This window comes from Trichosurus vulpecula, chromosome 3 (assembly GCF_011100635.1).
Source record: "Trichosurus vulpecula isolate mTriVul1 chromosome 3, mTriVul1.pri, whole genome shotgun sequence".
NCBI classification, from domain to species: Eukaryota; Metazoa; Chordata; class Mammalia; order Diprotodontia; family Phalangeridae; genus Trichosurus; species Trichosurus vulpecula.
In genome coordinates this window covers 290,853,021-290,874,750 of record NC_050575.1, presented here as the reverse complement: position 1 = coordinate 290,874,750, position 21,730 = coordinate 290,853,021, and the positions used below count along the sequence as shown (strand labels likewise).

General features: G+C 39.6%; 1 protein-coding gene across 1 annotated transcript in view; it reads right to left on the bottom strand.

Annotated features, from left to right (window-relative positions):
* Positions 1-4,994: 4,994 nt before the first annotated feature.
* Positions 4,995-21,730, bottom strand: part of ELP3 (elongator acetyltransferase complex subunit 3) — a 113,956-nt gene continuing 97,220 nt past the window's right edge. The window contains exon 15 of the mRNA XM_036751231.1: positions 4,995-6,298. Coding sequence (XP_036607126.1) covers positions 6,222-6,298 — 77 coding nt within the window. The 3' untranslated portion in view covers positions 4,995-6,221. The remainder of the gene's footprint in view (positions 6,299-21,730) is intronic.

The window sequence follows — 21,730 nt, the reverse complement described above, 5'->3', positions numbered from 1 at the left end:
TCTGAGGTTTTTGTGCTCTAATACATCGTTAACTTTTGTGAAGATGCCATGCATAGTTGAGAAATAGGTATATTCCTTTCTATTTCAGTTCAATATCTCCAGAAATCTACCATATCTAACTTTTCTAAAATTCTATTCAAGTTCTATTCAAGTTTTGTTACTTTTTCAATGAGATGTATTTGGTTCTCAGAGGGATAAATTGAGGTCCCCCACAATTATTCTTTTACTATCTTTTTCTTCCTATAACATTTAATTTTTCCTGTAAGAATTTAAATGCTATGCTATTTGGTGTATATATACTTAGTATTGATATTAATTTATTGTCTATGTTACCTTTTAAGCAAAATTTAGTTTCCCTGCTTACCTCTTTAAGTCTATTTTCACTTTTACTTTATCTGAGGTCATGACTGCTACCACTACCTTTTTTTTTTTTTAAATTTCAGTCAAAGCTGGAGAAGACAGTAAGGCTGATGACTTTGTGCTGCTCTGCCTCACTTAATTCCAATTTATACGCAAGTCAAGACATCACCTTCACAATATCATTGGTCCTCTTCAAGAACAAAGGACAAACCCATAACAGAGAGTTCTGCATACTCTATGCTGAGAGAAGGACCCCCAGAGAGATGTTGTGAGTTAAACCTTTGTCACACATAGTTCTGTATGGGACAGAATCTTTAAATAATAGGAGAGACATCTTTAAGAGAAACAAAGTAAATTTATTATACAAACCTTGCAAGACTTGGGCACACCTCCATAAGGGAGGAGGCGAGGTAAAAGAGAACCTTCCTTAATTTATAGTCTTAATGAAGAAGATTCCCACCCACCTCTATCCCTTCTCACCATTGGCTGGGGTGGGTGGGCTTACAGTCTAGGCGCAAAAACTACACAGAGGACCAAGATTGATCCGGTTCGTCCAGGTTTTTCCCTATCAGAACTCAACTGCCAGGGTGGCGTCTGAAAGTCTAGGAGGAGAAATGGGATGGGGGAAGGAGAGACCCTTCCCAGAGCAGAGAACAGATAGCTCACAGGAAGTTCATTATCTTCTAATATCTGAGAGAGAAAGGGGGAAGGGCATGACTTCCCAAAATTACAAGGCCAAATCCCAGAACCTCTCCATTAGACATACCCTGTGAAGTCTTCACAGTTATCCACCCCATACAGTTCTTACCCTTGTGCCTCACTACTGTTGAGGTCTCAGTTTAAGCTTGTGGGAAGGAGTCAGCCAAGTTTTTATAATGTTTTGTATGAACTGTCTTTATCTGTGACTAGTGCTAGTTGGCTATTTCTTCTCCTCCTCCTTTCTTCTTTCTTTTTCCCTCAACACATGTGGTTCCTCTCTTCATTAGGGGCACCATAGCCTTATTGTGCACAGGATTATAAATTTTGGTTGCTTATGTTTTGTAAGCTATTTTAGGGCTTGGAGGCTAGATTAAAACTTTTTTTTTTTTACATTATTTTACTTTATTTTTTCAAAAACCTGGGATAATTTACTTTTGTTCTTTGCAGTTTTCATTTATGATTTCTTGAAATATAGCTCTGAAAAAATGGGCTTTTAAAAAGCCCATTGTATTGCAAATGGAGCTATACTTGACCATACCTTTAAACGCAAATTACTCTGGCTTTCATTGAATAGCCAATATTAGACCCAGCTCAAGCTTCTGTGGCTCATTGTTTAGATTTTGATGCCTTACAATGGGTGTAAATAGCAATTGTTTTCTGTTCTGAGGGTTTTCCCCTTCCAGACTGATATTTTTGTGATGGTAAACTAGGCCATCTTTTGTCTCTCTTCTTAACTAGCCCTTAGTCATTGAATAGGCATTACCTCAGACAAACTGAGACCAGGGAAAGCCCTTAATTTAGAAAGGCCAACATCACTTACTGCATCCTGAGCCATTGTCAGTTGTCTTGACTTTTGTCTTGCCATTGGATTGCGATGACTCTGGAAGAGGCTAGGACTTTGTGAAGCTCTGCCTCACTGAAATCCAGTTCACGTGCAAGTCAAGATATCATCCTCATGTCTTTGGTCCTCCTCAAGAACAAAGGATGAACAACAATTTCAGCAGAAGCATAATAGATTCTGCTCTAGCCTTTTATTTTAACTCTGTATGTATCTTTGTTTTCAAATGTTTCTTGTAAACAAAACATTACTGGATTCTGGCTTGTAATCCATTCTACTTCCTCTTTTGTGTTATGGGCGCGTTCATATCATTCACATTTACAATTATGATTGCTAAATGTATATTTCCCTATATCCTGTTCTCTTATATCTTTCCCCTCTCTATGCTCCCTCCCCCCTTAACAGTCTGTTTTGCTTCTAATTCCTTCCTAAACCTATCCTCTCTTTCCCCCAGCCCTACAAGGGGCATTTCCCTGTTGAATAAGATATGTTTCTACATTCAACTGTGTATTCTTCCCTCCTTGAACCAGTTCAGAAAAGTGATGTTTACATGTCATTAGCTCCCCAACAATGATCCTCCATTGTATAAACTCCTTGCACGCCCCATTTGTGAGATAATTTTCTTTATTCTTCTTCCTCCCCACCTTCCCAGTGTGTTGCTCTTCCCCACCCTTTCTTCTTTGAGATAATTTATGCATAACAAAAACACTTAATTTTGTTAATCCATTCTGTGATATTCTCAGTACCTCACTAAGTTATTAGACCATTTGGTCTGGGATGGTGATCTCTGCTCCTGGGATCAAAGCCACATGGCTGTTTGCTTTTGGAACTCATTTCTTGCTCAGTATACTAAAATGTATACTGTGAGCCAGTGCTCACTACCTTTCCTCTCTGACCTGGATCCATGATCCAGAACTAGATAGCAGGCAAAAAGAGCTGACAGATGGCACTGATTTCTGCACCCAGCACTTATCCGCTGGGATCTCTCTGCCCTGGTGGTCTTGTTGCAGCCCTCTTTTGCTCCCCGGGCACTGGACTGTGCCACAATGTCTGTATAATCCTAGCCAGACCTTGTCCCTAATGTCTACAGACCTCCCAATCTCCTGAATCCACCTGGGCTGGAAAAAAATGACTTTTTCCTTGGCTTTCCCTATCAGAATTTGGTCTGGTGCATTTCCTGGATCTTTGCCAAGGAGATATGGCAGACTAGCTAGACTCTAATACTTATCACTTCACTGTCTTGACTCTGCCTTCCTCTACCCTCTGTCCAATCAACTTAGAATCTAATTGTGTTATTGTGTAGTTCACATATATCCATTTTTTTTACAATAGCAAGATACATCTTTTTGAAAATCCAAGTAAGTTAAATCTACAGAATTCCCTTTATCTGCCAATTTCATAACAGTTAAAGAAGGAAATTAGGTTAGTCTGGCACGACCTGTTTGTGATGAACCTTGCTGGGCCTGTTCTCTGTAAACAGCAATTTTCTTTTTATTTCTCACCATCTCCTTAATGATCCATTCTAGAATTTTCTGAGGCATTAAAATCAAGCTTGCTGGCCTGTAGTTTGTTGCTGCTGATCTCTTTCCTTTCTTGGAAATCCCCACAACATTTCACCTTCTCCACTACTGTGATTTCCATCATCTTTCAGACATTACTGACGGTGTCTCTAGTCCCTTCTGCCCAGTTCTCTTGTGATGTGAGGACATAGTTACTTTGGGCAGGTGACCTGAATTCACCAAGGGCAGCTTGGTGACCTCTGACAATATCCTACCCATCTTAGGTCAGTAGCATGATGTTAAATTGGTTCTCCTTTGCGGAGAAAACAAGCAAGAAACACTTGGCGGAGCTGTCTTTTTTCTGTTATCAGTTATCATCTCATCTACCCCAAACAAAGCTGTAGAGCAGGTATCAATCTACAGATAGGTGGCACAGTGGCTAAACTACCAGGCCTGGAGTCAGGAAGACCTGAGTTCAAATTTGACTTCAGATACTTCCTAGCTGAGTGACCCTGGGCAAATCACTTAACCCTGTTTGCCTCAGTTTCAGCATCTGTAAACTGAGCTGGAAAAAGAAATGGCAAACCACTCGAGTATCTCTACCAAGAGAGCCCCCCAAAAAGTGGTCAAGAGGAGTAGAATACAACTGAAAATGACTAAACAACAAGATGTCAATTTGCTTCCTCACTGAGAGTTTCCTACACCAACACAATCACTGATTTTTTTTTTAAAGGGAAAATCTCACTTGTTTAGACCAGTGGTCTCCAAAAAAGGGTACACAAGACAATTGCCGGAATACATTGAGGAAAATATTTAGAACTTCTATTTGTATTTTGCTAACAAAAAAAAAAAACCACACACAATGAGATCCATCTTTACTAATACTAAATATGTGAACCGGCACTAGCTTCTTCAGTTGGTTCAAAGGTCCAACTATCTCATATGTAGCATACAGCACATGAAGTATCCTGAGGAAAGAGTAGGGATTTCAAGACATGGGGAGGTTGACGCTGGTACCCTCATCTATTTGTTCACTTTTAGTGTATGGTAATGTATTGCAGCCCAGGTAAATGGATTAACTAAAATAACTTACAAAATGTGGGAGTGGTTTAGAAATAGAGATTTCTTAAAATCATGATTAAATGAAAGCGTATGTGAAAAACAACATGGCAGACCTAAAACAATGATGCTCTACTTATATCTGCCAAGAAGTCAGGCCCCAAATTTAAATATATGTGATTATTTGAAATATGGATTTATTTTTCATTGTGGTCAATGATGAACCTAGCCCTAAGGGTACATTGTGCCTTAAGATGTTAGCTGATGCTATAAAGTCATCACAATCAGCACAGCATTTAAAACTAAGCTTCTGTTGCTCAAAATGGTTTGTGTCACCTATAAAAACTCTTATACATGAACACTTCGAAAAGATTATTTGAATCTGAAACAGAATTTTCCAATTTGTTTAAAATTCTAAGCAAAGAGTTTCAGTGGCTTTAAAAACTATTTGTTAAAAATATAAAAATGCAGCATCTTCTAATTAGATTGCAGGAATAATTGATTGACACAAGAGAAGATGGAAATTAGCCAAATTATTTCAATCAACAAGCATTTATTAAGCACTTACTGTGTAATAGGTACTGAGAATATAAAGACCTAAAGGGAAAAAAAAAGAATTCTTACTCTCAAGGAGCTTACATTCTTGGGGTGGGGGATGGGAAAGAAGGGGACCAAATGTACACATATAAACATATACACAATAAACCAAGAAAATAGAAAGTTCTTAGGTAGGGGGAAGAGGATACTAGCAAAAAGGCTTTGTGCAGAAGGTGGTGTTTTAGTTTTGACTTGAAGGAAAGGATTCCGTGAGGTGTGGACAGAGTGTATTTTCAGACACTGGGGATGGCCAATGTAAAGGCAGAGAGACAGGAATTCCAAATGTGGGTGGCTGTGGATAAGGAACAGGGAGGCAAGTTTACCTGGACCACAGATCTCATCCTTTTAAAATGTGTATTTTTTTGTAAATCATAGGTATATAATTTATAAGTAAATAAATACAATGTAGTAGGAGTGTTGGGGGTAGCTAGGTGGCACAGTGGAGGTAGTGCTGGGCTTAGAGTCCGTAAGACCTGAGTTCAGATCCAGCCTCAGACGCTTGCTGTGTGACTTGGGCACATCACTTGACCCTGTTTGCCTCAGTTTCCTCATCTGTAAAATGACCCGGAGAAGGAAATAGCAAACCATTCCTGTATCTCTGCCAAGAAAACCTCACATGGGGTCATGAAGAGTCAGACTCGGCTGAAAAATGACTGAACAACAACAAAAAAAAGTTGGAGTATATACTCAAGAATTTTTTTCTGAGATATGAGATCAAAAAAATTTGGAGTCCACTGGTCTAGACCAGTCCAAACCAAGGTAGCAGTGCAGTATTCAAAAGAAAACATACATGAAGAGTCAATGTCAGAGCAGATTTAGAAGAAAAACAATTCTCATTCTCCGATGAAAACCGAAGCTTTCCTGATAAACAGAAATAGTTCAGTTAAGTAACTCTTGCCACAGAAGTACAACAGCCCCAAAGGTGAAGGCATGTGCTCTGTGCAGGTGTTCTATGTCATGGGCTGAGGGTCTGAGCAGATTTTCAAAAAAGTTTCTGAGTCAGGGTTTCTAAAATGGACCTTTATTACCAAATCCATTGTTCTTTTAGAATGAGGGAAAAAACTCCTCCTTGGTTTCATTATCCTTGTTTGTCCCACGCCTTCTTCCTTATCACTATAAACGAAGTCTCTGCTTCTTGCCATATAAAGGGTCCTGGATAAAGACGAATGTTAGTTCAACTCCTTTACCATGTAAGGTCCTTCTAATACATAGCCAATCTTTCTGTAATAATTCCTGGTGCCAACTCCTGCAAAGAAACAGAAAAATAAGGTAGATGAAGCTCTAAGAAACTTAATATTTCTCAAAGAGCTAAAGACTCAGAAAAAAAGTCTCATGCTAAGAATGTTTTTAAAATTGTAGGTCAGAAGATCATAGCTTTGGATCTGGAGGAGACTTTAGAGGTCGGCAAGCTGAACCTTCTCATTTGTGTGATATCGGACAACTTCATTAACCTCTGCAATCTCTTTTGGCTTTGAATCTCTGATCCTAGGAAACGAGGCCTAGAGAGTGAAGTGATTTGTCCTCGGTCCTACCAGCAGTAAGCGGGAGGGCTGGAAAGGGCACTTGGCCATTCTACCTCTAGATCCGGAGTCTTTCCAAAGTACTGTGCTGCCTCCTGTAAAACACCACTTACTAGTTCAACAGCAGTCATATATAATATGTGTTCCTTTTGTTGGTCAGTCTTTTCAGTCATGACTGATTCTTCGTGACCTCATTTGGGCTTTTACTGGCAAAGATACTGGAGTGGTCTGCCATTCCTTCTCCAGTTCACTTTACAGATGAGGAAACGGAGGCAAACAGGGTCAGGTAACTTGCCCAGGGTCACACAGCTTGTAAGTGTCTGAGGCCAGATTTGAACTCAGAAAGAGGAGTCTCCTCTCTCTCCTATGGACCAAGCACTGCAATACGTGCTGGGGAGATACAAAGAGAATCAAGCCAAGGGCTCTGCTCCCCTATCACTACCCCAGGGCTTATCTCATAGGAAAAACCTTATAGGAGCTTGTTAGGAAATCAGAATTACTTGATAGGACATGAAAACATCAAATTTAAGCTTCATGAAAATGGGTCTACTGCTACTGTATTTAAAGGGAAAACAAAGTGTTTTCTAAGATTGCTTATATATGATAAATACTTGGGGATGGACATGCAAATAATAAGATGGACTGGCTATACCTGCTCAGAAAAGAGAATGTTCTGTGCTCCAAAGCAATAACACTTGGAAGGTAAAATGCTGGTGTTTCTTAATTTGTTCCCTCTGTTTAACTGAATGTAAGGGGAGTTAAGACAACTTCAATTAGATCCCCAGTCTTCTCAGGGTGGGCAATCCCTCTGCCCATGGAGATGAAAACCCATCCACACCTTCTTTTCTGTACACTTTCTGTCTTTCTGTACACTCCCCATAAGGAAGGAGCACGTCCTGAAGGCCTCACTCAGGCTGTCTGTTATCCCTCACTCTACATCAACGGCTCACCTTTTTCCAGAAATACCCGTCTTATACCCCTGTTCATGTGCAAATCATTACTGATGACATGCTATAAACTATTTACATATTTACTACAAGAGCACTCATTGCCCTTTGGGTCACCTACAATTTTGTTTCTTCTGAGGTCACGACATTTCCTAATTCACTGTCACATAACATCAGTGGGAAAAAACTGCTGTTAGAAAAAGTTGGGCTTTTGCTGCAGGGAGCGGTTTGGGAACACTACGTTGTAATAATTTCCCCAAAGCAGTCCAGTCTGTTCAGTTCTAGGCCCAGTTCTTCATTCCTCAACTATCCAAGATAATAGTAACAGACTAACCTAATAGGTGGATCATCTAAATGAATGCTCATAATTTTGGAAACAATAAAACTTGACGTGTTTTCCCAAACTGTGATTAGGAACACTATTTGATGGTTGCTACTAGATCCTAAAAGTAACATCATCATTAGAAATGAGTAGAGGTGAGGTGGCTAGAAAAGAGCAGCAAGATGAGAACTGAAGACTAGTGCGGTCAGTTTCTGACACTGTGTCTCCCGAGTGGCCACTCATGGGCCCCATCCCACTGCTGATCAGGAAAGCAGCTTCACACTGTTCTGTTTCCGACCATGGGCCAGCGTGCCCCTCCTGGGAAGCCTGGGGCCAGACTGAATGCGACGGCTGACTGCCTTATTGAAGCGCAGAACTCCTGAGCTCACACAAAACACCAACCTCAGCCTCCCCAGGAGCGCCGATTGTGCCATCAAGCTCAGTCAATGATCTAATGGCCTTTTCTTAGGACTAGACCTCCTTGACCACTCTGAAGCAGCGAATGCGTTATCACCTTCTCCTCTGTACACTCTCTCCATTCTGGGTTTTTGGGCGCTTCTCTTTGTTTTCCTTGTATCTGTTCAACTATTCAGTCTTCCTTGCTAGTTCTTTATTGATGTCATGTATGGATGACTGTCAAGGCTCTGTCTTGGCCCCTTTCCTCTTCCCTCCAGAACTAAGGTTATTCAATTTTTTGTATGTCATGGATCCCTTTGGCAGTCTGCTAAAGCCCAACCCCTTCTCAGAATAATGTGTTTAAATGCATAGAATAAAATACACAGGATTACAAGGAAAACTAATTGTTGAAATGTGGTTATCAAAATATTTTTTTAAAAGCCAATTAATGGACCCCATGTTAGGAACACCTTACTCATTATCTCCATGCGAGTGACTCTATGTCCCCTTCTTCCTACTCACAGAGCCACCACCTTAGTTCAGGTCCTCATCACTTCCCACCTAGACTATTATAATAGCCTTCTAATTGACTTCTTACCTCATCTTTCCCCATTCCAATCCATTCTTCACTCGGCTGCCCCAGTGACTGTTCTAAAGTGTGGGTCTGACCATGGCATCTCCTGGCTCGGTAAATTCCACTGCCTCCCTATGACTTCCAGGACCAAACATCAAGTCCACTGGCATTTAAAGCTCTTCACAATGTGACCCCTTCCCACCGCTTACACACATGATAGTCTCGCTACACTGGCCAACTTGCTGTTCCTTCTCCATGATACTTCATCTCCTGCTCTGTGCCTTTGTCTTGGCTCTTCCCCACACTTGAAATGCTCTCACTCTCTGCTTCTATCACTTCATTTCTCTAGCTTCCTTTAAGACTGGGCTTAATCCTTCATTCTGCAGGAAGTCTTTCCCAGTGTCTCCAGCTGCTAATGTCTTCCCCTCTGATTTATCCTGTTATAGTACATATATTCTTGTATGCATGTAGAATGTATATACAAATATGTATATACTTGTTTGAATTTTGTTTCCCTACTGTAGGGCAGGAGCTGTTTTTACCTTTCTTTCCATCTATCCTCAGTGCTTAATACAGTACCTGTATAAGTGCTCAGTAAATGCACCTTATTGATTACAAATGCTTTTGGTTTCGATTGGAAGGTACCAGATGATCCACAAGAGGTGGATCTTCTCTTCTGAACATCATACGGATGTCTAAGGTTTTGGTTTCCTCCTAATTGCCCCTCCCCTCCCTAAATAAGAATGATTTCATGCCTCTTGCCCCAGGTACAAAAATTCTTTTTTATGGTTTCTACCAGAGATTTTCTTTCCACCAAGGGCTGGAACAACTGTTAAAACATCTGTTAAAATACCAACAGTGCTAAAAATTCATTAGTAATATTTTACTTTGTGCATCCAAATTCAGTTACTATATACAAATATCTCACCACAACTTCAGCAGACTGGCTAAAGGACTTAATAAGCATAATTATTAAAAGGTAGACCGGGCCTGATGAGGCTTTGACTATCTGTAAGTAGTAAGGCTAGGAAAAAGTAATGAGATAAAGGCTGGTAATAACTAACCAGACCAAAGGTGAATGAAGTTGTATTTTCCCTTCAGGTATTTTTGTACTGTGCCAGTGGGTAACTTCCTGAGGAAGTTCAACTGCTGTGACTAAGGACAAAGAATACCTATTTCTGGGAAGAGGAATAAGCAATGGATTTCTCATTAACCTCTTCAGTTTTCACCAGTCAATTCAGGCTGTTTGGTGGCTGTGTCTGCTGAATGCCCTGTATAACCCAGCTCATCTCTTATCACACAAAAGCTAAGAGAGGACATGAAATAAATGACAATTTGAAGCTGACTTACTCAAAACACAGCTTGGTATTCAAAGCAAGTGAATCAAGAAGGCAATCAGAACTAATACTCACCTAGGATCAGGCTCCCACAATCTTAAAGGAATGTCATACTACTCAAATATCTCTCTGTTTTTCACCCCGACCATCATTTGAACAAGTGGTAGTGGATTTCATTTAGTGGAACTTGCTGTGTACATGAGGAAAGCAAGGCTAATATGGGCTTTTGTTCAGGACCCAGAAACAAACTGGACATAAACATAATAAATACCATTGCCAAGGTGCTTCTAAAAAATAATAATGCTATTTTTGCATGATCCCTATAATGGTCTATCTATGGTAACAGACACTACTTTATAGCAACTTTATTCTGTACCCCCAGAGCATGCCACCTAGTAGGTACTTAATAACTGTTTGACTGAAGGACCTAAAAAAAACCCATCTCCAAGCACAATGCCAAGGGATCCCATCCCATTTCCTCCAACACACTGACCCCTCTATCATCCCCACTCTCACTTATTTTCAATCTCTCCTTGTCTACTGGTTGCTTCCCTGCTGCCTATGAACGTCTCCCTCATCCTCATTTGATCCATCTATCCCCATTAGTTATCGTCCCATATCTCTCCTCCCTTTGGTGGCTAAACTCCTCAAGGTCATCTACAATAGGTGCCTCCACTTCCTTTCCTCTTATTCTCTTCTTAACTCCTCCTTACAGTCTGGTTTCCAATTTCATCATTCAACTGAAACTGATCTCTCCAAAGTTCCTAATGATCTCTTATTTGCCAGATCTAATGACCTGTTCTCAAGTTTCATCCTTCTTGATTTCTCTGCAGCCCTTTATACTGTGGATCGCCATCATTTCCTTGATGTTCTCTTCCCTCTAGGTCTGGGTGACACTGCTCTCTTCTGGTTCTCCTCCTATCCATCTGATTCCTCCTTTTCAGTCTCCTTTGCTGAATCTTCATTCAGGTCATGCCCACTAATGGTGGGTGTCCTCAAAGACTCTGTCCTGACCCCTCTTCTTTTTTCCCTTTATACTATTTCACTTGGTGATCTCATCAGCTCCCATAACTTCAATCATCATTTATATTCTAATGATTCTCAAATCTATTTAGCTGTTTTTAACCTCCCTGCTGACCTCCATTTCTGAATTTCCATTTACCTACTGGACATCTTGAACTGGATGTCCAGTAGACATCTTAAACTCAACATGTCCAAAATGGAACTCATCTTTTTCCTTTCCCCCCTGCCCCGCCAGGCCTTTCCCTTTCTTCCTAATTCTCCTATTACTATTGAGAGAACCATCACCCTCCTAGTGACCTAGCCTCTAAACCTAGGTGTTATCTTTGACTTCTAATTCTTTTTCATCCCCTATATCTAATTTGTTGCCAAGTCCTGTCAATTTTACCTTTTTAACACCTCTCAAATACAGGCATACTCTGATACAACCACAACCCCAATGAAGACCCTCATCCTTCACACCTGGACTACTTGCAATAGCCTACTGGCTGGATTCCCGGCCACAACTCCCCCCTCCAGTCTGTCCTTCACTCAGTTGTCAAATTGATCTTCCTAAAGCACAGGTCTGACAATGTAAACCCCCTTACTCACACTCTAGTGGCTTCTAATCACTTCAAGGATCAAACATAAAATCCTCTGTCTGGCACTCAGACTTTCATACCGGTCCCTGCCCTCCCTCCTTCTTCCGGTCTTCTTACATCCTACCCCTCCATGTACTCATCAATTGAGTGACACTGGCATCCTTCCTATTCCTCCAGACTCTGGGCATTTTCACTGACTGTGGCCCAAGCCTGGAATGCTCTCCCTCTTCATCTCTGCCTCCTGACTTCCCTGGGTTCATTTAAGCCCCAGCTAAAATCCCACCTTCTACAGGAAACCTTTCCTATCCCCTTAATTCTAGTATCTTCCCTTTGCTGATTATTTCCAATCAATCTTGTATATAGTTTATTCATATGCAGTTGTTTGTGTCTCCCCCAGCAGACTGTGAGCTCCGTGAGGGCAGAGACTGTCTTTTGCCTTTCTTTGTAACCCTAACTCTTAGCACAGTACCTGGCACATAGTATACACTTAATGTTTATTGACTAACTGACTTCAGGAAGAATAAGGCATAGGGAGCAATGGAATGACAGGAGGTTATGGTTAGATAAAGGAACTTCAGAGTTCTTGATCATGGGAGTAGCACTTGTTGAGTGGTAGCAGGATCAAAGGTATTGATTGTTCTTGAGTTTAACTGAGGTGGAGTGGATCAAGAGTGTTCAGGTGACTGAAAAACTCAGAAGTTGATGTTCCCCAGCATTAGGGCAAGAGTCGAGGTGAAGAAGACTGTGAACTAGATCTTAGCCTCAATGATAAAGGAGGATGGGTACATCCTGGATATTATTAGAAAACCACTATGATCTGGATTGGGTGAAAAATTTGGATGGAGTGAACCTCAGGGGAGGAGAGGGCTCTAAAAGATAGCAGCAGAGGTAAGTGTAGAAGAGGTAATGGGGAACAAATGGTATTGCAACTATCACTCTGATATCAGTGAGTTGGGGATATGAAAGTACAACCAGTACTGGAAAGGATGGCCAGGGATGTCGTGTCAGCTGGGTCTCTCTTAGTGCCAGATGATGGAAGATGCATGAGAGGGAAGAGGAATACACATAAAGGACATTTTAAAATGAGGGAACATGAGCTTTCCACATAATGGAAAAGGCAAGTAGATCTATAATGAGACCTTGGCAGGATAGAGTTGAGGTGGATGTGGATTATTTGACATTACTGTCAAATAATAAGTGGGGGGGGGGGTTTAGGAACAAAGGTGTTTTGCTCTTAGTCGGTCAGGGAGTCTGTACTGCTAAGCTTGAAGACACTGCCTGGTTCTTGAAAAAGGGCAGAGAAACAAGCCAAAGGAACAGATGACAAGAACTCACTGTATGGAAAAGATCAGCATTTGATAAACTCCCATTTAAAAGCTCTGGGAATGAAATCACTATTCAACAAACATTACTATAAAAACTAGTTAAAAAACAATCACTGGGCCCATGCCTCATACCATATACCACAACAAGCTCTATTTGGATTTGGGATCAAAATGTTTTTTTTTTAAATCATTGAAATTGGAAGAAAAAGGAATAATATAATTAGTGGAGAAAAAAATTTGATGGATTTTACTATACAAAAATAAAAGGGTCTTGCACGTAAAAAAACCCAAATCTCTAAGATTAAAGAAAAAATAATAGATTGGGAAAAATATTTGCAGTAAATACATTAAAGATTGGACATCCAGAATCTTTAAGGAACTGACGCACTACTGTAAAACTAATAATACACATTACCTAATAGAGCAGGGTCGAAGGACACGAGCAGATAATTTATTAAGGAAGAAATCTAGATTGTTAACCACATGAAAAGATGCTAAAATTCTCTAATAATCAGAAAATCCAAATTAAAGTAACTTTAAGATATCATCTTACACCCAAGAGAATGGCAAAAATAGCCCCCAAAAAAGAAAGAAAAAAAAGATCTAATGTTAGGAAATTAGGCATGCTAACATTTCATCTGCAGGATTGGGGCAAAAATTTTGTAAAGCAATATGGCAATATGCAGTAAGAATCACAAAACTGATCATCACTGTCAGCTCAGAGAGTCATCTCAAAAAACAAAAACAATAAAAAATCCACCTGCATGAAAACATTGATAGCTGCTTTATTTATAACAAAAATTGGAAACAACTATATCCAACAATTGGACAGTGGCTAAATAAATTAGTAAAATATTGTGATGCCATGAAGATAATTAGAAAGCCCACAAAAATATTAAAAAACCTATCTGAAGTAATTCACTCAAGAAGGAGAGGCAGGAAAGAAAGCAACAAAGTCAGAAGTAGAAGAATTTCAGATAAGCCTGAAAGGGTACACAGAAAAAAAAAAAGCATTTTCTTTGCTTTTCTACTATCTATTAATTCACTTTATTTGATTAATTGGCAACATTTATGTTGGCTTTTATCCCTCTGTTTTCTATGTATGCTTGTTCCATAAAGTTTACAAACTGTGTAATCTAACTCCTGGTTCAATCTGCTCGGATTTTCTGTTTTGGATGTTTACATTTTACTGGTGAAGAAAGCGTGTGTATGTGGTATTGTGAGGTGGGTAAAAGGACACTTCACAGAACTGAGGTTTTGAGAATAAATGAGAATTATTTATATTCCACTATAACAGTAGCTTTTCCTTAGCTTCTCTCTGTGTTCTACAAGTAACAAGTCACCTTTACCTGGAATGGATAGGGTAGAAAACTGGGAGGGAAAACATGTGACCATTAAATCAGAGCAGCAGTAGCCCAGCCCCTCCAAACATGGAATGAAAAGGTCCAGTAGGGAGTGAATCCAATTAGTGCTTCCACACAGTTCAAAACCCCAATATGTCCACAGTTTACTCCATCCCAGAAAAAGAAGATGCTGGATGGTGAATGAGCACTAAAATGATCGCAAGATGAATGCTATGGACCACTCAGAGTGCACCAACTGTACAAGCCATTCAATTCTTTGTTCACTGGGGCAGATTTGGGGTCGAAGGGTCCTAGAAGAGGTTGCCCCAATGCCATTCCTCTCATTTTAATTAAATCCTGTTGCTAAAGCATGTACTGTGGAACATAAGCATGGAGTATAGGAAAAGATCCTCCTTTTCTCTTCAATTATTCACATAAATGGACAATTCTACAAAGATGGGATAAAGAAAAAACAAACAAACCCATAGATCAAATCTTTCAAGAGAAACTCAGGACCCACACCATAGGGAATGAATAGTTTGTTAATGACCAGTTTCCAAATTCTAATTGTAAATTGGCTGGAACTGGATGTCAGCATTCCAATCAACAAACTTCTCAGTCCCTCTCCTACAAAAAGGCAGTTTTGAATGTTATGTTATGCTAGGGATAAAAAAATGAAACATTTCCTCTTTGAGAGTTTACAATTAAAATAGAAGAAAACATCCTCACACACAAGTATGATACAAAGTAAAAGGTGATGGGGCAAAGGAGAGGCCCAGGTAAAGTGCCCCAGGAGAATTTGAGGATCTTGAAGGAAAGAAGATTTCTTTTTTTTAAAAATTGTTTTGAAAGTTTAATTTAAAAAAAAAATTGTTCCTTTAAATATTAGATACCTCTCTTGTTATCATTTCTTATTTCCCAAAGGAATTACATTCAATTGCTAACTACACATTGTTATATTTCTAGACTCATAAGGTCCTGGAAAATGTTTTAGCTCAGGCAAAGTATACAATATAAAGGACCCTCGGGCTTGGGGGTCAGAAGACCTAGGATTTAGACCCAAGTCTGCTCACTTGTAGGATCAAGTGAGGACTTGATAATAGATAAAAGATGGTAATAGCTCACCTTTATATGGCGCTTTGCAGTTTACAATGTTAACAATTAACATGTTAGGTAGGCTAGGCAAATTTGACTGTTAACATTTTATAGATAAGAAAACTGGCCTTGGGAAGCTAATTGACTTCTAAGGTCAAATAATTACTAAGTGGCCAAGCAAAAATTCAAATCCAAATCTTCAAAGTCCATTTGTCTTTCCATCAGAACCCACTGCCTTTCTGGTGCTTGAGAAAATTAATGGTGTTACCTAAGTAAAGCATACAGTCTTATGACTATGTATATGTAGTTATTATCCATAAGTGTAATAAGATTTTATAAGCACAAACCCCTTGCGTAACATGGAATCTACTTGGAAAAACACAAAAATCTCTTAAAAGCACACTCTTGAAATGACACTGATTTCACAAATCCAGAGAGCGCTGAGCACAGAGTACTGTGGGTCCATCATAGATACAATTCACTGCTGACATTTCTTTTGGGTAAAACATGTGGCTAGTTCATCCTGTAGCTGGCTCATGAGACTATATGCTGCCTAATCCACAGGTAATTTCTCCTATCACATAGCTCTTCCACATTGTCCCTAGGGGAAGGGTGAAGGCTAGTTAGCAATTTGGTTATATGTTGCCCCCTGCTGGTAATTGTGACTCAAACTCTTGAGTTTTTAACCTCATCTGGGTCCAGGAATATCTTTGTTATAGATAGATCTTTCTCTATATTGAGACCCCTGGGCATAGAGGAGGAAGTTGGAATAATAGATGGATAGGAAAATTTGGCCCATGAATGCAACATAAGAGTGGCCATGCTTCCAAGAAGGGGGTAGGCCGTGATTTCCACTTGTTGGTTTTGGTCATTTTTCAGTTGTGCCTGATTCTTTATGACCCTATATGGGGTTTTCTTGGCAGAGATACTGGAACGGTTTGCCATTTCCTTTTCCAACTCATTTACAGATGAGGAACCTGAGGCAAAAAGGGTTAAGCGACTTGCCCAGGTTCACACAGCTAGTATCTGAGGACAAATTTGAATTCAAGATGAGTTTTCCTGACTCCAGGCCTTCTATCCACTGCATCATCTAGCTACCCTAACTAGCACTTAAAGGGTTTATTTCTGGTGTACGAAGCCGTCAGTCAATAAACAGTAAGCACCTAGCAGATGTGCTGGGGATACAAAGAAAGATAAAAGATAGTCCCTACCCTCAAGGAGCTCACAATCTAATGGGAGAGACAACATACAGCTATGTACAAACTATGTACATATAAATCAGAGATAATCAATAGAATTAAGAAGGATCAGGAAAGGCCTCCTGTTGAAGGTAGGATTTTAGCTGGAACTTGAAGGAAGCCAGCTAAATGAGGAAGCAGAAACAAGAAGGGAAAGCATTCCATGCATGGAGAATAGCCAGTGAAAATAGCCAGAGTAGGGAGATGGAATGCCTTGGGTATTGAGCACTAGCTATGCACACAGTAGACTTCAATAAATGTGCAGTTGCATGAATGAATGCATTTTGTCAGCTACATGAAGAGAAGGAGCCTCTCTTCTCACCCTATGAAGTGTTCGCTACATCATCTCCACTGAAGTTCACAGTCAGAGGAAACAGGTCCCTACTGGGCAGAATGAGCAATTTAACAAAATATGACTACAGAGGGCCTGTGCATTAACAATCAGTCATCCCTTTGCCCCTAGCTATGTTAAGAAACAAAAAACAATAAGTATCCTCCCCAATTGGCCCATTAATACATGTTCCTGGCTCTGGGGGTACAAGGACAAACAGCCTTAATGTGAGATTGAGATAGAATGTTTTTTTGCTTAAGTTTTAATTGGTGTTTTGAGAAACAAACTAAGACAAAACTCCTAGAAGGTTTTCTTTAAAAACAAGTGTGTTAACATAATCATTGTAGCAAAAGGTAATAAAACTCTAAATCCTGAATAATACAAATGCTAAAATGAAATTTAAAAAATTTAAAGGCATCTGTGACCTGCACTTAAAGTTTACTTAAATGGTAATGATCTCCTTGAGTTGCTAGTCCACACACAATCAGCAACTTAAGGGTTTACAACCTCCCTCTAAGCAAACTGGAGAAATTGGCATAATGGAAAAAGTATCAGACTGGAGTATGGAATGGGTACTTATTGTGGCTCTGTTGATAATCCACTCTCTGGCCTAAGTCACATGCGTATTTTAATTTCCACAAAGGTAACAAGAAAGGTATTGAAATAAATGATCTCTTGGGTCCCTCCCAACTCTAAAATTCTGTGATATTCTCAGGCTGACAGGTTATTAAGATATAGTTTCGGGGTCTAGGAGGTTACTCTGGTTTCTTCCCAGCTCCCATATTAGATGATGAAATCAGCAAAGTATATGTCTATTTCCCACAATTTGCTATGAATCCCTGTTTTCTTTCTTCATCTCCACAAATGATATTTTAGTGAATTCATGACTTCATCAGTGTAGGTAAATTTACTAATTCAGATCACAATCCTGTCACACTTTCTCATACTGAGTGATTCTTATATATATATTTTCCCATAAATGTTCCGTAAGGAATTTATTCAGTGTACTGGAAAATTATCCTTTTGTTCTCTGATTATATTCTTTGGGTAGGGACCAGTACCCAGTTCAGGTTGTCCATCCATTATCTTTCCTTCTTCCTCTATGACTGACTTTTAAAAAAAATTTATTTTTTACTTTTAGTTTACAACACTCAGTTCCACAAGTTTCTGAGTTCCAAATTTTCTCCCCCTCCTTCTCCTCTCCCCTTCCCCCCAGATGGCATGTAATCCAATATAGGTTTTACATATAGCTTTACATTAAACTTATTTTCACAATAGTCAAGTTGTAAAGAAGAATTATAAAACGATGGAATGAGCCATCAGAAAGAAACAAAACCAAAAGAGAAAAATAAAAAAAGAGAGAGCAAATAGTTTGCCTCAATCTGCATTCAGACTCCATAGTTCTTCCTCTGGATGTGGATAGCTTTTCCATGAGCTTTATGACTGACTTATTGAGGCATTCTTGTGCAAGGGTGCTGAATCTGGTGTCAGAAGACAGATGAGCATTTTGGCTAATCTTTTGATACATCATCAGATGCATTATCCATTGTGCCACTAGACCTTTGCAAAGCGGATGGGGGAGGGCGTCTATATCAAGAGAGATTTCTGAGATGGAGATGGAGAGCATTTCTGGGACAGGGGATGGTCTGTGTTAGAAATGACAAATATGTGTCCATGCTCAAGAGCACTGTGGCCCAAGCCAGATTAAAATGCTGATTGGGAAATATATAACAAAATTAATAAAAACACAGTAAAACATAGATATATTACATTTTAAAACTAAATCAATATGGCCCGCGGGGTTATGTACAGCTTAGTGGCCCTGTTTCTATTTGAGTTTGACACTGCTGGGCTATACCAATCAATATGTAGGCAGGATAAGACTGGAAAACAGCTAGCAATCCAATTTGTCTTGAACATGGAGCCCATAAGGGGAGTAACGAAAACTGGCATTTACACAGAGCTTTAAAGTTTGCACAGTGTTGTATAGATTAAGATCATCTGGTGCTCACAACAACTCATAAGTATTATTATTTCCCATCTTATAGAAAAGGAAACTGAGGCAGAGGAAGGCTAAATGACATCTACTAGGTCAAAGAGCTATTAAGTATCAGAAACAGGATTCAGACCCAGGTTGTGACTGTCTACAAGTACAGTACTATAAACCTAGAGCCAGATTACAGAGGAAGTTTGTTGACTCAATTCCTTGCAGTGATGCATTAATCTGTTTCTTCAAATTTGAAGCATTTGGCTCAAATGCTAAAAGCTATAAAGATCCTGTATCCCCAGCCACTGGCTCCTCTGCCCGAAGCCTTGCCTCACTCCTCACACCACACTCTGGAGCATGTAATCCTTTTGAACCATTCTCCAGTCATGAACCATCTCATCTGCAGTCTTCCTGTGTAACAAGTACCCTCCAAGCCCCACATCCATTTTCAGTTCTGAAACCAAAATCAAATCAATATTGCCACGTATACTCAAGAGGATGTGACGATTGACTCTCCCCCTAGGGCTCCATTCACCATCCTGCAACTCTCAAAACCAGATACCTGGACACCACTCCTCTACTGGTATTGTCTTTCTCACTCAGAATTTAAGCTTCTCCAAGGCAGGGGGTATCTTCACATTTGTTTTGGTATTTTCAGGAGTTAGCATAGTGCTTGGCACATAGTAGGCATTTAATAAATGCTTCTTTCTGCCACCCTTTGTTAAACTGATGGCACTCCCTTTGACTTCTCCTCCCAGGGTGGACCAATAAAGTTTAAGGAAGTGAGTTTACTGGTAAATCATATGACTACACAAATTTAGGGAGAGAGGCCATTATTTCCTTATCATGCAGAGTAGGGGTCCTTAACTTCGGGTCTATAGTGTCCAAGGGCAGATTTCAGGGGATCTGTGAGCTTGGTTGGGAAAAAAATTACATCTTTACTCTTATTAACCTCTAACTGAAATTTTGTACTTCAATTATCAATGTAAGCAACAAACATTATTCTAAGAAATGATCCATTAGTTTCATCAGAGAAGACACAAAAAATTAAAACAAATCTGAGATACCACTTCACATCTACGAGACTGGCTAATAGAACAGGAAAATGACAACTGCTGGAAGGGTTGTGGGAAAACTGGGACACTAATGCATTACTGGTGGAGTTGCGAACTAATCCAGCTATTCTTGAGAGCAATTTGGAACTATGTCCAAAGGGCTATAAAACTGCATACTTTTGATCCAGTAATACCTCTACTAGGTCTGTATCCTAAAGAAATTTTTTTTTTAAAAAAGGGAAAAGGATCTGTTTGTACAACAATATTTATAGCAGTTTTTTTTTGTGGTGGCAAAGAATTGGAAATTGAGGGGATGCCCACTGTGGGGGTCCATATTGGGGAAAAGCCATAATACATAGTAAGAAATGAAAGCCATTAATTTAAACACTGTGAAAGGTAGAAGCCTGGACATGGTGACCTGCAAAAAAAAATCCTAACAAATACTGAATCATAACTCAAATAATAAGTCATAACTTAGGTACTGTGACTGGTATATGACTGATACATGACTGGACCAGTACCCAACCTTGAGTGCCTTGGCACTTACTCAACAGTGCTGGATGTCTGAGAACCAGGTTTAATACTAAGTATAAACTATTAGCCAAAACATTAACTAAGCAGAAAACCCCCAAATATTCACCAATAGACAGTGAAGCACCCAAAGGCTCATCTCCTCCCTCTGTCTGATTTCTATAATTACCACGGGGATTTTTAGGGGTCTTTGCAGGGATCTACTGAATCATCTGGCAGCCTCCCCAGATTGCCCCTGTTTGTAAGTATTCATAATGATTGATGAAACTCCTATAATCAGTCTGGAACCTCCTGGCCTCTTCCTTTGGTATCAAACTCATTCCATGGTTATAGAGGAGGTACAGGATTCCCCAGCCAGGATTCTGGACCTTACATCTGTCAATTGGAGAATGGCTGAACAATTTGTGGTATATGGTTGTAATTGGATACCATTGGCCTATAAGAAATAATGAGCAGGATGATTTAAGAAAAACCTGGAAAGACTTACATGAACTGATGCAGAATGAAGTAAGCAGAACCAAGTGAACACTGTACGCACTAACAGCAACACTGTATGATGACAACTCTGAATGATTTAGCTATTCTCAGCAATACAATCCAAGACAATTCCAAATGACTCATGATGAAAAAATGCTATCTACCTCCAAGAGAAGAACTGATGGCGTCTGAATGCAGACTGACACACACTATTTTTCATTTCCTTTTTTATTTGGTTCAAGTCTTCTTCCACAAAGATGACTAATATGGAAATATGTTTTACATTATTGAACATATATAACCTATATCAGATTGCTTACTGTCTCAGGGAGGAGGGAGGAGAGAGAGTGAAGGAAAGAATGTGGAGCTCAAAATTTAAAAAAAACTGTTGAAAAATGTTTTTACATGTAATAGAAGGAAACACAAAATATATTTTATGTATTAAAAAAATGCCACAAAAAAATTCTGTATCCCTGATTCAAAGGAAGAAGGCTTGAAGGCAATGTTGGTGTGTGTCTCCAAGTGTTCTATTCAAAAGGTAAGCCCTATTTTTAAAGAGGGTAAAAGAATGTACCTAACAAGAATGACCAACTCAACAT